This window comes from Tauraco erythrolophus, chromosome 7 (genome assembly GCF_009769465.1).
Source record: "Tauraco erythrolophus isolate bTauEry1 chromosome 7, bTauEry1.pri, whole genome shotgun sequence".
NCBI classification, from domain to species: Eukaryota; Metazoa; Chordata; class Aves; order Musophagiformes; family Musophagidae; genus Tauraco; species Tauraco erythrolophus.
Window position 1 is genome coordinate 40,227,212 of NC_141471.1, and position 13,754 is coordinate 40,240,965.

A 13,754-nucleotide genomic window follows, 5' to 3' on the forward strand; every position below is an offset into this window, starting at 1 on the left:
TAAACATTTAATGAAAGCATCTTTGCATATATGAACAAAATCAAAACTGCTGTTCTGTCCCTCTGGTCTTTCTTCATGCTCTATGCAAAGAAAATGCAGTTATTAGCAGATATCTGCTGAAACCCACAGAAATACAATGCTCCTGGTAAAGAAATGTAGTATCATTACATGGCAAAGAGGAGAATTCTGCCTGAGATTTTAATTAAGCCAAAATATTTTCTAAAAAGACACCACATGAAAATACACTTAGTATAATTGGATTTGCTATAAATTACTAGGGATTCAAAACAGAATAGATGGCTTTGATCATTAATCAATAGATTACTTTGATCATTTCTGAGCTACAACACATGACATCTCTGTCATGAAGTAACTGCCCCTGACTGTCATCAGGATACTCCCCGTAACGGAAAGACTCTGAGAAAAGATGACCAAAAAATTCTGAATTGTTTCACTGGAAACCACAGAAAAAACATTCTATAATTATCTGACACTCTGATTTATAGTACCAATTAAATAATTCTGTGGTGAATGGTCGCTGGATATGCATTTTTATAAGCTTGAATTAATATTGTTTTGTTAAAAAGTGACCTGCAAATGTAACACAGTCAATACAGGAGAAAGAATATTGGTTGAGTAATAAAGTCCAAAAAACTCTGTTTAAAAGGTCAATCTAAAAAAATGTGTTGTTTTTTTTTTTTTAAATAAGAACCTTAAATTTTGTCAAATTTAAAAGGAAGACTAAAAATGTGATTTATTGATAATTCTTAAACATGTTCGCTAACTCTTTATTCAAGACATTGGTTCTGGAAAGCTCCTCAAATTTTACATACCTGTCTGTTTTTATCAATAATTTTCATAACTATTAAATGTATGATGGCTAAGTTTGCAGTTAAAGTGGTAGAAGAAAACAGTGTACATTGCAGACTAACCTGAATTATTCAGCTAAAAAGTCAAACGGCAAGAGAATTTTGATATAATAAAACGGAAAGAACACATATGGAAATAAACATTTCTTGATTTTACCTACTGGATAAAATCCTCTGTTTGAGGTGTATGAAACCTCTGAAGAATTCAAAAGAAGACCACGAAAATGATCGTGTCTAAAAAGCAACCCATATAAAATGAATCTTAAAGTGTCCTACCTAGCTGAGACAGTGTTGAGGGGTTACTTAATCACCGAGTATAGGTAAGTTAAATGAGGATTTTCAACCTTGCTATCAAGAATGCTAGCAGAGCCACAAGCTGGATGATGAAGTCAGAAAAACTCAATCTCACAGGAAGAAGTAATATCCTTGAAATTAAGTGCCCTGACAGATTACAAGAGAAGTGATATAACTCATAATTATCTGCTCTGTGGTCTCTGAAATGAAGCAATTTTCATGGGCAAGAGACACGTGGAGGAGAATCAGGCCAGGTGCAGCAGCAGCCTTCACTAGCTTTCCCCTTAACCCAGAAATGACCAGATATGCTCTGAGTTTTATTTTGTGGCCATTCCCTGAAGCCTTGAGCAGCAAATGGACACTGAAGATAATCTTCAGCGGGTGCTCTGTGATGCTATAGAGAATTCATTTTCTTGGACAGCTTGCTGGCAAGTGCTACTCAGATCACCGGGATGAATGCGATGGACAGACTTCAGGTCAGAAGGAATTTTGCACAGGTCATATTGGCAAGAGCCTTGGTGTTTTTTTTCCTGCCTTCCCATGGATTATCTGCTGGCTGATTTGGGGATATCTAACCTCATCAGTTTGCTACAAGTGCAGAAGCCGTGCAGGTTGGTGGTATCAGTCTCCCTCGTGCTCTGTTTATTGCGCTTAACTGTTAATCTCTATAGGATTGAAATGCATTAGTGTAACCCAAATTTACAAAGTTAATAGCCCATGATGTTGACAAGATGTGCAGGAATATTGTGAAGACGTACAGGGAGTGGGACTCAGAAGAAACGAGGCTGCAAGGCTCTGAGAGCGCTGCAGGGGTGCCACGATGCACCCAGCGCACCCTCGCCACCAAAGCTGTATAGGGGATGGCTTTCCCTCTCCTGTGAGGGTTACAAATGGCTCCAAGATGCTCTCGGGAGACTACTGGCCCTGAACGTTTTCATTTCTAATATGTTTGGGAGAAGGAGTTTAACATCTGGATATTATCACAAATCTTTTGCTTTCCTTTCATGGATACAGTGCCAAAAGGTGGACTACTTCAAGCATCTCTGTCTGGGTTTATTCTGATCTCTAGTCCAGAGCCATAGCTGGTGAAATGCAAAAGCTTGTACTTAAACTGATACCCCTGCTAAACACTTGTCCTAGTTTTAGCTGGGACAGAGTTTTTAACAGCTAGAAGAGCTCCGTGTTTTGGTTTTACTCAGAGGCTCACTCTGAGAAGAATGCTGATAGCAAGTTGATGTTTGAGACTCCAAGGACTTTTCAGTGTGTCGGAGTGCAGAAACACGGCAGGATAAGGGGGGAGCATAGTTGGGTCAAGGGGGACACGATTCCCCTTGTGATTTGTGGTGGAACTTAAGATTGAGGGCCAAACTGGCCAATTAGTATTCCATATCACGCAACGTCATTCCCAGTATAAAGGTGAGGGTCAGCCGGACAGAAGGGCTTTTGCGCTTTGGCTCTTTCGCCGCGTCTGCTCTTCTGCGCTTGCTGCGCTTTTGCTCTGTTGCCTTTTTTTTTCTCTCTCTCCCAGTACTCCCACTCTCGGAGTACTATCTCTCTCTCTCTCTGCCCCTCTCTATTTCGGGGCCTCGCGTTCGTCCGGGATTGCAGCTTCGGGACGAGACGGGCTTCACATACGAGGGGGTGGTGAGCACCTACACTGTGTATTAAACCATCTGTATTAAATTGTTCTTATCTCAACCCACGGGTTTCCCGTTTCTTCTTTAATTCTCTCCCTCATTCCTGGGGGTGGGGGAGGGTGAGTGACCGACTGCGTGGGAGGGTCAGCCTAACCCACGACAACACTCCTCATCTTCTTTGCTAAAGGAAAGAAACTTCAGTTTTTCTTCTTGACACAGTAATCTTTCCCCCATCATTTCAGTATATAATAATTTATCCCTTGCACTTGCTTCTAGTCTTATCATTGCTCATGTACCCTCACAGAAGGAATATACCACAATAAAGCTGTTGGGGTTAGAGGTTTACACTTGGCTTTTGAAGGCTGTGATTCCAAACTTTCAAATAACATGGTATTTATAGCTTTTCCTAGGCTCATAACAGCGGCTACTAAAACACTCGCATAAAAGAAAATGAAAATACAAGTATAATATGGCTTTCACCTCCGATTTTTTTGACCTGGCAAACTTAGGTGTCACATACTTCATTCTACCCGCTGAAATACTCAACTTTAAATTATTTTGCTTAGATTGTGATGTTGGAGGCAACGAATAAACCTCAAAATTATTGCAGTTGTGCCCTGATTTCTTAATAACAGGGCTTTTTCACATTGGACTTCAGTCCAACAGTTTATAAACCGCCGTTTTTATCAAAACATAGCTAAGTATATTTACACCTGAATTGATTGAAGCTTTTTGTTTACTTTCTCTGATTTGTCTTGGCAATGTATGTCAAAGTTTAGATTGGAGTCTTTGCGGATTCTGTTCCCAATGTATTGACTACTCCTTTAACATGGAGTTTACCTTCTAAAGAATCTTGCTCCTGATCTGAGCAAAATATTACACAACAGTCAGCCTACCATAATCCATTTTTTACATACTGAAGGTGATCAGCATAGATTGTGCAGATTTAATGAAAGCATATGAATTTATGCAACTACCACTGCATGCATCAAGTGTCATTCTTGGACTGTTGAACCGCAAACGGGCTTACATGTGAGCTTCAGCATGTCTCATATAGTACAAGAAATCTTGGGAACAGACAAAGGTCATCTGTGCCAAAATGCCTCTATTTTTTTTTTAGCATCATCAGTGGTGAATGTACTCCCAAGTTTAAAAGTTGACAGTATAAAGATACAGTGGTTGTCAGCATCTGACAAAACAACTGGATACATCAATTAAATTTTCTTTGTGACTTAAAAGATAATATACACTGTACTACAAAAATATTATTTTAGTTCTAATACAAACAAGATTTACAGGTTAATGTAGGGTACTGCACTTACCAAGATGTGTGTTCATCATCTTCGCGCAATATTTGCACATGGCTTCCAAGTCATTCAGTTGTCCTTGTAGGAATGAGATCTGGGCCTCCAATTCCTCCTCCTGCAATTAAGAGATTATTAGCATTAAGAAACACCTTTTTATGATACACAGTAAATTTGGGAAGCTAACCCTTGACATGCTTAGACATCTTGTAATTTTTCCTACTTCTTTGTTCTTGAGAAAATTTTGGAAATAAAGAGAATCACCTTCAATCTGTATTTATTAAAAGAGTTTAAAATTCTTTTGTCATTTAATGGAAATAAGGTTTGGTTTTAATGTTGCAGTTATTAATACCACTCTTTTACCTTCTAAAGAATCTAATAAAAATTGTCTACACTCATGCAAGAAAGGTTAACAATTCATATTTCTTTTACAGGCTAGCTACTTGGTTTTGCTTGTGCAAACACAGCATCACAGCCACAGCTGAAAAAACTCACCAAATGAGAAAAATTCCTATTTCTGGCAGAGTAATTTTCAATTCCTTTGAAACCTCAGAAAAATTCTTCTCTTCTTTTTTTTTTATTTCAAGGCGTATATTTAATGAGACCTAATGCCATACCTCAAGGATGCATTATGGCCATATATGCATTACGCCATATATGTTGGCGTATTTATTCATGTACCACATTGTGCTCTACTTGAATAAAGCCCCTGTACTTTTATGCCCAGCCAACTGCACTTCCACACAATGTCTTACGTAATATTTAGGTGAAAACTATTTTCAACTCACATACTATAAAGAAGTTACCTCAAATTATCAAGTTATGTTTAATAAATATGCATCGTGTAATTTAAAAAAAATATTCATGATTTTAAGGCCTGGGAGAAGCATTATTATCTAGTCATATGCCCTGTCTAAGAAATGGGAACTAGCTCGGTTAAGAATTTTTCTTTGAACTCCTTTCTTTGCCAGTTAACAAATGCATCTAGTCTTTACTTTAAAGACCATACTGCAGAGAAAGTTCACCGCTCCTTTAGAAAAATTCCTTCAAAGTTTAGTCACATATAGTATTAAGCAGTTTTTTGTTTAAATATGTGCTGGAATTCAAGTAGATAAAAGTAAAATAACGTTTTAGCCTGCTGTTTTTCTCAGGAGTTTTGCAGTTTTATCATACTCTTGTTTGATGGAGATTGCTGAACATTAGAGTGTGAATTACATTTCAAATGAAAAAAATTCCAAAACTGATCAGCAAGAATAAAGACAATGAATGAATCTTGATTTAAATGTACAAGTGATCTCAATCTCCATCAGAAACTGAGTGAGAGCCAAGCAAAGGAAACTTTGCACTAATATAGCACATATCCAAAATCAACTGATAAATAAAAAGAAATTTAACAGTAGAATTTTGCAAGATCTAGCAATATCACCTTCTCCCTACTCACTTTTTCCTCACATTTACAGTCTACAGACATTAAACATTTTTTTCTTTGCAATTTCCTTATATTAATAAACCTTCACCTCATTTTACTTAACCTTTTACTTTGACCACTTAAGCCTCAAAAGGATTGATTTTATATTGCCAATTTATAGTTGCTGAAAGAGTAACCTCATTCGCAGTCTGCACTTCTGTCACAGCCTATAGAAGCATATCTGCTTTGATATTTCTATTCAAGCAACGTCCCTGCAGAAGACCTTTTCCTAGAAACAATCCACCATAAATCTTAAATTGCCATTGCACTGCAACTGCAGCTACAAGATAGGGAAAGGTGACAATATTTGAGTTTTTACTACAAAATAACATAATCAAATTCTAAAATCGTTAGCCAGTAATTGAAACCCAGCTTATCGCCTACAAGAGAGTAAGAAAATTTAACTTCTGGTAATAAGTATTTTCATGTTTCCCAGACTATTTTTTCCTCTTCATGAATCAGAACTTCAGTAAATTTATTTTAAAATGCTTTTGGACAGCTCTATCCACTTGAGCAGATTCTGAAACTAACCTTTTCAACTATGCAACAGTACCTCTTCATTTGGCAAGTGAGACTGGTGCTGAGTAAACTACATCCACCGCTCTTTCACCTTGTTCGGATGCAGCATGGGGAGCAGAAACGTTCAGCAGATCCAGCACTCACAAAGGAGGGTATTCTGGCTGGGAACTCAGAGGCAGTGCAAGAAGTTTCCTGCCAAGTGGGAAATCTTGCACAAGGCTGAAGGAGGGCACTTGGAGTTCCTGACTTACCTGGCACCCTCAGGAAGGGCACCAGGAGCGCTGCCAGCAGGATGTGCAAATAAGCAAGACCGTTAACTTGGCACTCGACACACGAGAGACCCAGATGTGATGTGTGCACAGGAAGACAACACCCAAATGCTAATGACTTGCTACCAGACATAACTCCTGCTCCTACTGTCACCCGTGGTGCTGTGGCATCCTCTGTGCGGATGGACTCCAGAGGGTGACCTCCCCTGGAGGAAGGATTGCTCTGTTGTAGTTGCCACAGGGGCAGGTGAGGAACTACAAGAAGAGGCAAGTGTGTTTTGTTGCACCAGGGATGACAAAACAGGAGATTGATAGGATCTTTTAATGTGTAAAAGCTTATGCAACAGACAGGGAAGGTGCAACCGAGGCAAGATGCAGTGGGAAGAAGACATGCGCTCCTAAGAAGGTGGAAACTGGAAGCTTGTGGCTTCTGGCAGCAGGACTGACCAGGGGCGCAGGGCCCAGGCACCAGAGGGGAAGAACAAGCTTCTTCAGAAGAATCCAGGTTGGACATTGTATCAGAGTGCTACCAAGACAAAGCAATGAGTTACAGTGAGTAGCTGGTGACTCTCTTCTATCCAGACCCATCAACTACGGAGGTTTGTTGCTTGCCTGGAGCCTTAATTTATGTTGCAGAAAGACCATTTGGGGGTCACCTAATGTTCTGACTTTTTTCTGACAATGACATGGTGATGTGAAACCACTTCAATTCAGAAGTGACCGTACGGCTCTTGGGCAATGGCAAAGGGGACAGGAATCCTGGTGGTGTTTCTCTTTAATCCTATGGCAAAAGGGAAAAGTGTGGATAGCAGCAGATGTATCAAGTAGACCACATATGGCTACATATTTGGTGGCACTAAATGGGCTTCAACTATTTTGCTTGTGGCACCTCATTTGATGAGGAAAGACAACTTAGAGAATAGATCCATGTGGCAAAGAGATGGAAGAACACCTTTGTGAACAGGTTTGATAATCTAGTGGGGACAACCTCATTTGTCGTAGAACAGGAACTTAACCTAGAAATACATGAGTAAGCAGCACATATGGAGAAGGTATGCAGAAGGTCTGCTTGCCTGAATAAGGAGCTTCTTAATGAACTAAAATGGGAAAAGCACTTATGGAGATGGAAATGGTGGAAACAGAGAGTACACATGTGGAAACAAAGGCAGGAAACAAAGGACAAGGACACAATCACTGTTTGGGCAGAGGAACAAAACTAGGACGGACAAAACCCACCTGGAGCTAAAATTAATGGCGGACACTAAAGGTAACACAGAGAGATTTTACAAGTACAAGAGCAGTAAAAGGAAGTTCAAAGAAAATGTAGGTCTATTGCTTACTAGGGGAGATAAGATAATGACAGATGATATAGAAAAAGCTGCAGCATTCCATACGATTTCTGCCTCTCATTTTTTTTTGGCAAAATCTGCTCCCAGACTTCTGCATGTACAGATCGGGATGGAGAGGGATGGCTAAGAGTTGGGGAGTAATAGGTTGGTGAATACCTGAAGAAGTAGTATGTGTTCAAATACATGGGGCCACATGGGATATGCCCATGGGTGCTGAAAGAGCTGATTCTGTGATTGCAATACCAGTGGCTATCGTCCATGAAAACCCACTGCTATTACAGGACATTGTTGATGACTGGCGAAAGATTAAATTTACATTCATACTAAAGAAAAGTGAGAAAGAGGATCTAAGAAACTATATGATGGTTGGCCTCACCTTAGTCCTTGAAAAATCATGGAGCATGTCCTCTTGGAATTAATTTCCAACATGTAAAGGACAAGACAATAATCAAGAAAATTCAACAAGGATTTACCAAAAGCAAATAATGCTTGACCAATGTGTCTGCCCACTATGATGAAATGAATGGCCACACAGATGGAGAGGAGTGAATGCAATATATTTTTACTTTACTTACACTTTTGACACTTATTTCCAAAAGTATCATCATTTATAATACGAGAATGTATGGACTGAATGAAAGGATTGCAGGTGTGCTGAAAATTGGTCAGACTCCAAGCTCAAAGAGTAGAGTTAATGGTTTGGTGTCCAGTCAGTGGTTGGAAACGAGCACAAGAACAAATGAACTGCTGTGAAGATACTGTTCAGTATCTTCGTCAACAGCCCGTATGAGGAGACTGAATGTACACTCAGTAGATTTTCAGATGATGCAAAATTGGGAGATGTGTCTGCTGTGCTAACTGGTAGAACTTCAATTCAGAAACACCATGAGACACTGGAAGCCCAAGGCAAAAGAAATCTTTTTGAAGTTCCTGTTTCAGATAATTCAGTAAGAGCAAAATTCTGCACCTGGGGAGAAAAAAACCAATGCCTCAGTACAAGCAAGGAAGGAACTTGCTATTTTTCAGGCCTGCTGAAAATGATCTGGAGGCTACAGTGGCTGTGGAGTTGAACATGAACTAACGAAGTGCTCTCATCATGAATAGTTTAAACAATGCGCTAGGCTACATATAGGAGGAATATGCTCAGCAGATCCAGGAAAGTAACTACCTGCCTCTGCTCAGTGCTTGTGAGCCCTCACTTTGAATAATGTTTGGGGCTCCAGTTCAAGAAGGATGTTGAGAAACCGGAGAGGGCCTGGTGCAGGGCTACTATGATTGTTACAGGTCTAGAGGACAGGCTGAGGGAGTTTGTTCATTTTGGTGATCTGCTGGGAGCCTGCAACTCCATGGAGCTACAAAGATGATGTAATCCAACTCCTCCCAGCAGTGGCAGATGATATAGAAGGGACTATGGCCAAAAATTGCCCCTCAGAAGGTTCAAATTGGCCGTTAGGAAAATATTCTTCATTAGAAGAGCAGTGCAGTCCTGGAAAAGGTTACTCATAGAAGTGGCAGAATCTCTATTCAAAGTCACTGACCTGATCCAATGTTAGTGATTGTCCTGCTTCAAGTAGCAGCTTCAGCAGAGGTCACTTCTAATCAACATTTCGAAGACTAATCTTTTCATGGTATCTTTTAAAAATTGTTCTGCAAATTATGAATGTTTTAATGTTTTGTAAAGGAAAGCAGCAAAATCAAAAAGCTGCTCAGAAAAAAAGAACCTTTATTTCAGTATTCTGAAGTAAAATTCTTTAGCAGTAATAGATGAAACAACTGATTTATAGCCATTTATAGCAGATGCTCTTGATTCTTGTCCAGACAGCATTCACTGTGCTTTTCTCTAAGTGCTAGCTTTTGTGTTTCACTATGCAGAGACAGTGAGTACCCTGGATGCCATTTTTATTTCGTGTACAAATAGCATTGCTGATCTGATCACTCTTATGCGTGAAGAGAGACTTAGAAATTCTTTGAACCAACCAAATGTAATTCAAGAGAAAAACATTATAGCCCATGCTTCCTTGAGAAATTAACCTTTCAGTTGATTTGACACACACAGTAACAGAAACATGTGAAGAGTGGTCCAAACTCATTCAGCTACAGCTCTCAAAGGTTAACCAGTTGACCACAAAATAAAAATCAATCATTTAAATAACGAACCAAAAGAAAAAATCAATGTCAACTTACCAAACAACATGTCCTATAAAGCACATAAGCTCAACATTTTCTAATATTGGGAGCTGCATTATGAGGAAGAAAAACAAATCAAGCAGCAAATCAAACAAAGGAATTACTGCATCTAACAAGGGAGACCAAGATGTGCAAGTGTAATGAAGGAATCTTGCAGAAAAACAAATTAATAATATTTTCTAAAAATGTAGGGTCCTCAAAAAACTTTTCCACATCTTCAATATTGCAGATGATGCAGAGCCTTACAGATGATTAGTAACATGAATTGAATACAAGAATGAAAAGTAGTAGATTATTTGTGATACTACATTGATTCACATTTCACTAACAATATAAAGCAGGGTAGTATTTATGTACCCAGTCAAAGCAAGACTCTATTTGAGTACCTCCATATACACATACACATCTCCAACCATTTTCCCTGTTGTGGCAAGACTGAATTTGCAAAAAATTTGACTTACATTTCTGTTTCTCATATTCGTCTTTCTTCTCATCCACATCCAGAACTTTGCTTACATTGTTACATCTCCTTTTTTCTTTTGCCATGAAAGCCAATTCCTTTATGATTAATTATTTGCCATTTCTTTGCTATTTTTTTCCCCAATCTATACAGTTCTGGTGCTCTCCATTTGTCCAAAGCTCACTCTTCCCTTTTTATTACCTTTCCTTTCATCTATCTTCTCACCTTTACAAAGACAGCTATAGAAATAAATTTTTTATATCCTTCCTTCTCTCCTGAGCTCATAATGAGATCAGTGATGCCTCTATCATACCCCATTTTTCATCAAATTTTACTGTTTCAGAAAAACAGCTGTGACTAACTGAAAGTGGTCAGCACCTTCAAGAACAGATTACAGAAAGTTTTACAGTTTTGACATTGTAATCCTATCCTTTTACAGCTCATCACTTTACAAGCTGCAATAAGGTTTGCAGACATGGGTAACGGCACTGGAATTTAGCATCCTACAGACGCCAAGGTCTGAAGAAATACAGTTTTGGGAGAAGCTTCTCTTTCTTAACCTTGTTTTTATCAGTTTAAAAGTTTTCTTCCAAATACATGACATGTAGCTTAACACAGAAGTATAAGGGCTGGAAAACAGTGAATATGAATCCACAAAATCAGGACTGAAACGTCTTTCTTTCATACTAACACTTAGCTTTCTGTTTACTGTTCAGGAAATGAAAGAAAAAATGTATTTTTCAATATTTTACTCATGTAGAGACTTGAGGAAGAGTAAACTCTGTTGTCAAAGGCTTGAAACAATATATGTCCAAGCACTGCATTCATGAACAATCAGAACGGCAAAACTCCATGCATCTTAAAGCTGAACCCCTCTGAATGTGAATTAACTTGGCAGCACCACCAATCGCAAAGTACAGAGGAAAAGAAATTACCTTCAAAGAGAAGAGTATTTACCAGTATTTAAGGTGTTTAAGCAATAATGTTGCAATTAAAAACTTAAACCAAAAAGTGACAGAACTGCTGGAGAACTCGGTCTTCCTGGTGTCTTGTCTCATGCTGGTCAATGATGGGTTGGGTGAAGTGTAACGAAAAAAGTATATCATGATATAAATATGTAATGGTACTGGCCAGAATACTCTCTCAGGCTACACAGATTTACAGATCAGGGATTTCTTGAACTGGAGATGTTTTTTTTTTTTTTGGTAGCTAATAGTGTTTGGACATTTCCTGTACTAATTTGCCCAGTCACATTTTCAGTTCTTTCAGTATTCATACTAAGAGCACTAAGGAAACATCCCCTGAGCTCTTGGTAAATTAGAAAATAATGCTAATGAAGTATTGAAACATTTGGAGGAAAATAGTGGGGAAAAATGAGATTAATAGAAGGAAATCCTGAAGCCAGGGACTTGCTAAAGCTCTTACCAGTATTAAGCGCTTTTTCATAAAATATACCCAGAGTATACCTTTTGGATATTGGTAGCATTTTACATGTCAAACAAGATTCGGATGCATGGCATAAATTGCTTCTCATTTAATTTTATGCAAATCTCCCTGGAGTAAAAAGCAGTGGTTACTGTTTCCGTTTTGTAAGAATTTATTTAGCTTTCATTTTTTAATCTATCAATTAAATACAAGATTTAATCTTTTAATCTTGAATCCCTGACAACTGAATGTTGGTTTGACACCCCTATATTATTTTTATGATCTATGCCAGTCACAGAATAGTCTGCAGTATATGCTGACATTTAAACCATGAACCACTGTTATTGAACAATGAATTACATGCAGTGGAATTTAAAACGAAATTTTAATTTATTTAATTTACTAATTTAACTTTTCTATTACTTAACTGTATCACCTATGGATGCACCATCAGGACCAAGACCTCGCTCTGCTGGGTGCCGTACAAACATAAAGAAAAAAACTCGCTTCTCTAAAGGACTTAGAGGTGTAAGCCAAGAGACAACAGATGGCTAGAGGCACACATACGGGGAGGACATGGAAACAATATGGCTATATTAGTCAGTCTTATAGATGTGGCTTCAGCATGTTAGCAACCAAACCGTTGTCAATCGTTAGGTAGATTTTTTAGGAGAGTTTTCATAAGGCATTTGCTTCACAGATGGTCAAGGAAAGTTTCTTATCTGTGGATGGGGCTATGAAATGATTAGATGCAAGTTGACCACGCATATCAGAGTCAGGGATGGAATATATATTGTCACTTTTACATTGAGAATTTTGCTACTTGTGGAATGTTTGCACAAATTGGAATTATTTCAGATATTAATATATTACCCTGAGAGGACACAAAGAAATTCACATACTGCTTTTGGGTATTCCTGCAGAAGTAGAGGGTATGTGCTGTGCTGAACCTGTCAATATTTCTGCGTCCCTGTGTTAGCAGAAGTATCCCCATGCTTAATATATTTCCAAATACATCCCACTCATGTTTTGTGTTCTTCACATTTTCACAACTGCCAGTTTTTTTATTCTTTTGAATATCCTTTCATCCATGTAAAACATTTTAAGCACTGTATTTTCAGATAAATACTACAGACATATGTTTTGTTCCTTTGGACTGCATGCACAGTGAACTTGAGTCATGTTTTTATTTTACACTATTTTAACTCCTGCTCATGGTTTTTTTTTTTTTACACAATTTTAACTTGGACTGCTTCTACAATTCCAGTATGGTATGAGGTACCTTAAGTAGGAATGTCTTTCTTTCCTTTTTTCTTTTCTTTCGTTTAAACTCTCTTAATTTCACTGTATAGTGCTAGTAGTAGTAGTGCTAGTTGCTAAGAGTAGCAACTTCATACTTGCTGATAGCTACATACCTATTTCAATGCTTTCCTAGATTAGAGCCCTTAAAACACAAACAAGTTCTCTGTCAGATTAATAAAGGAAATGGTGGTGTAGCTATCCATCTTAAAGAAGGATAAAGGGAATACAAAACCTATGGAAGCATACTCTTCTTCTCTCTTCTTGTCCGCCTTATCATTACTTTGACCTGTTGCTTTCCCGCACAGAAATTTTGCCCTCTGGTAGTACTGTATGTCTCAAAGTACATCAGACAACATCAGAGTAAGCACAAATGAATTAGGTAAAAAGTAATCCTAGAAGTCTCGGTTCAAAATGCAGTGCTGTCAAAGTTAAAACATTTCAGGGCACAATGCATCCTCTTCTGCTCAAAGAAATAAACTCAGAAGAATAATTACCTATTTAAAGCCTGAAACAGAACCACGACTCCATAATCTTTAGTGAACGTAAGTCTGTGACAACCCTCATAAAGGGGTGGGGGAACGAGACTGAGAAAAATAAGAAAATAAAATGAAGGATGAAAGAAAGATCAAAAAAAATCCATTGTGCCTCCTAGGAGCCAAGTTAAATCAGGT

At 38.3% G+C, this 13,754-nt stretch overlaps 1 protein-coding gene across 2 annotated transcripts in view; it reads right to left on the reverse strand.

Moving 5' to 3' along the window:
• Positions 1-13,754, reverse strand: part of TBC1D5 (TBC1 domain family member 5) — a 322,093-nt gene that overhangs the window by 20,299 nt on the left and 288,040 nt on the right. For both annotated transcript variants that reach the window (XM_086614565.1, XM_086614564.1), the window contains one exon: positions 4,123-4,222. In XM_086614565.1, the coding sequence (XP_086470691.1) occupies positions 4,123-4,222 (100 nt within the window). The remainder of the gene's footprint in view (positions 1-4,122; positions 4,223-13,754) is intronic.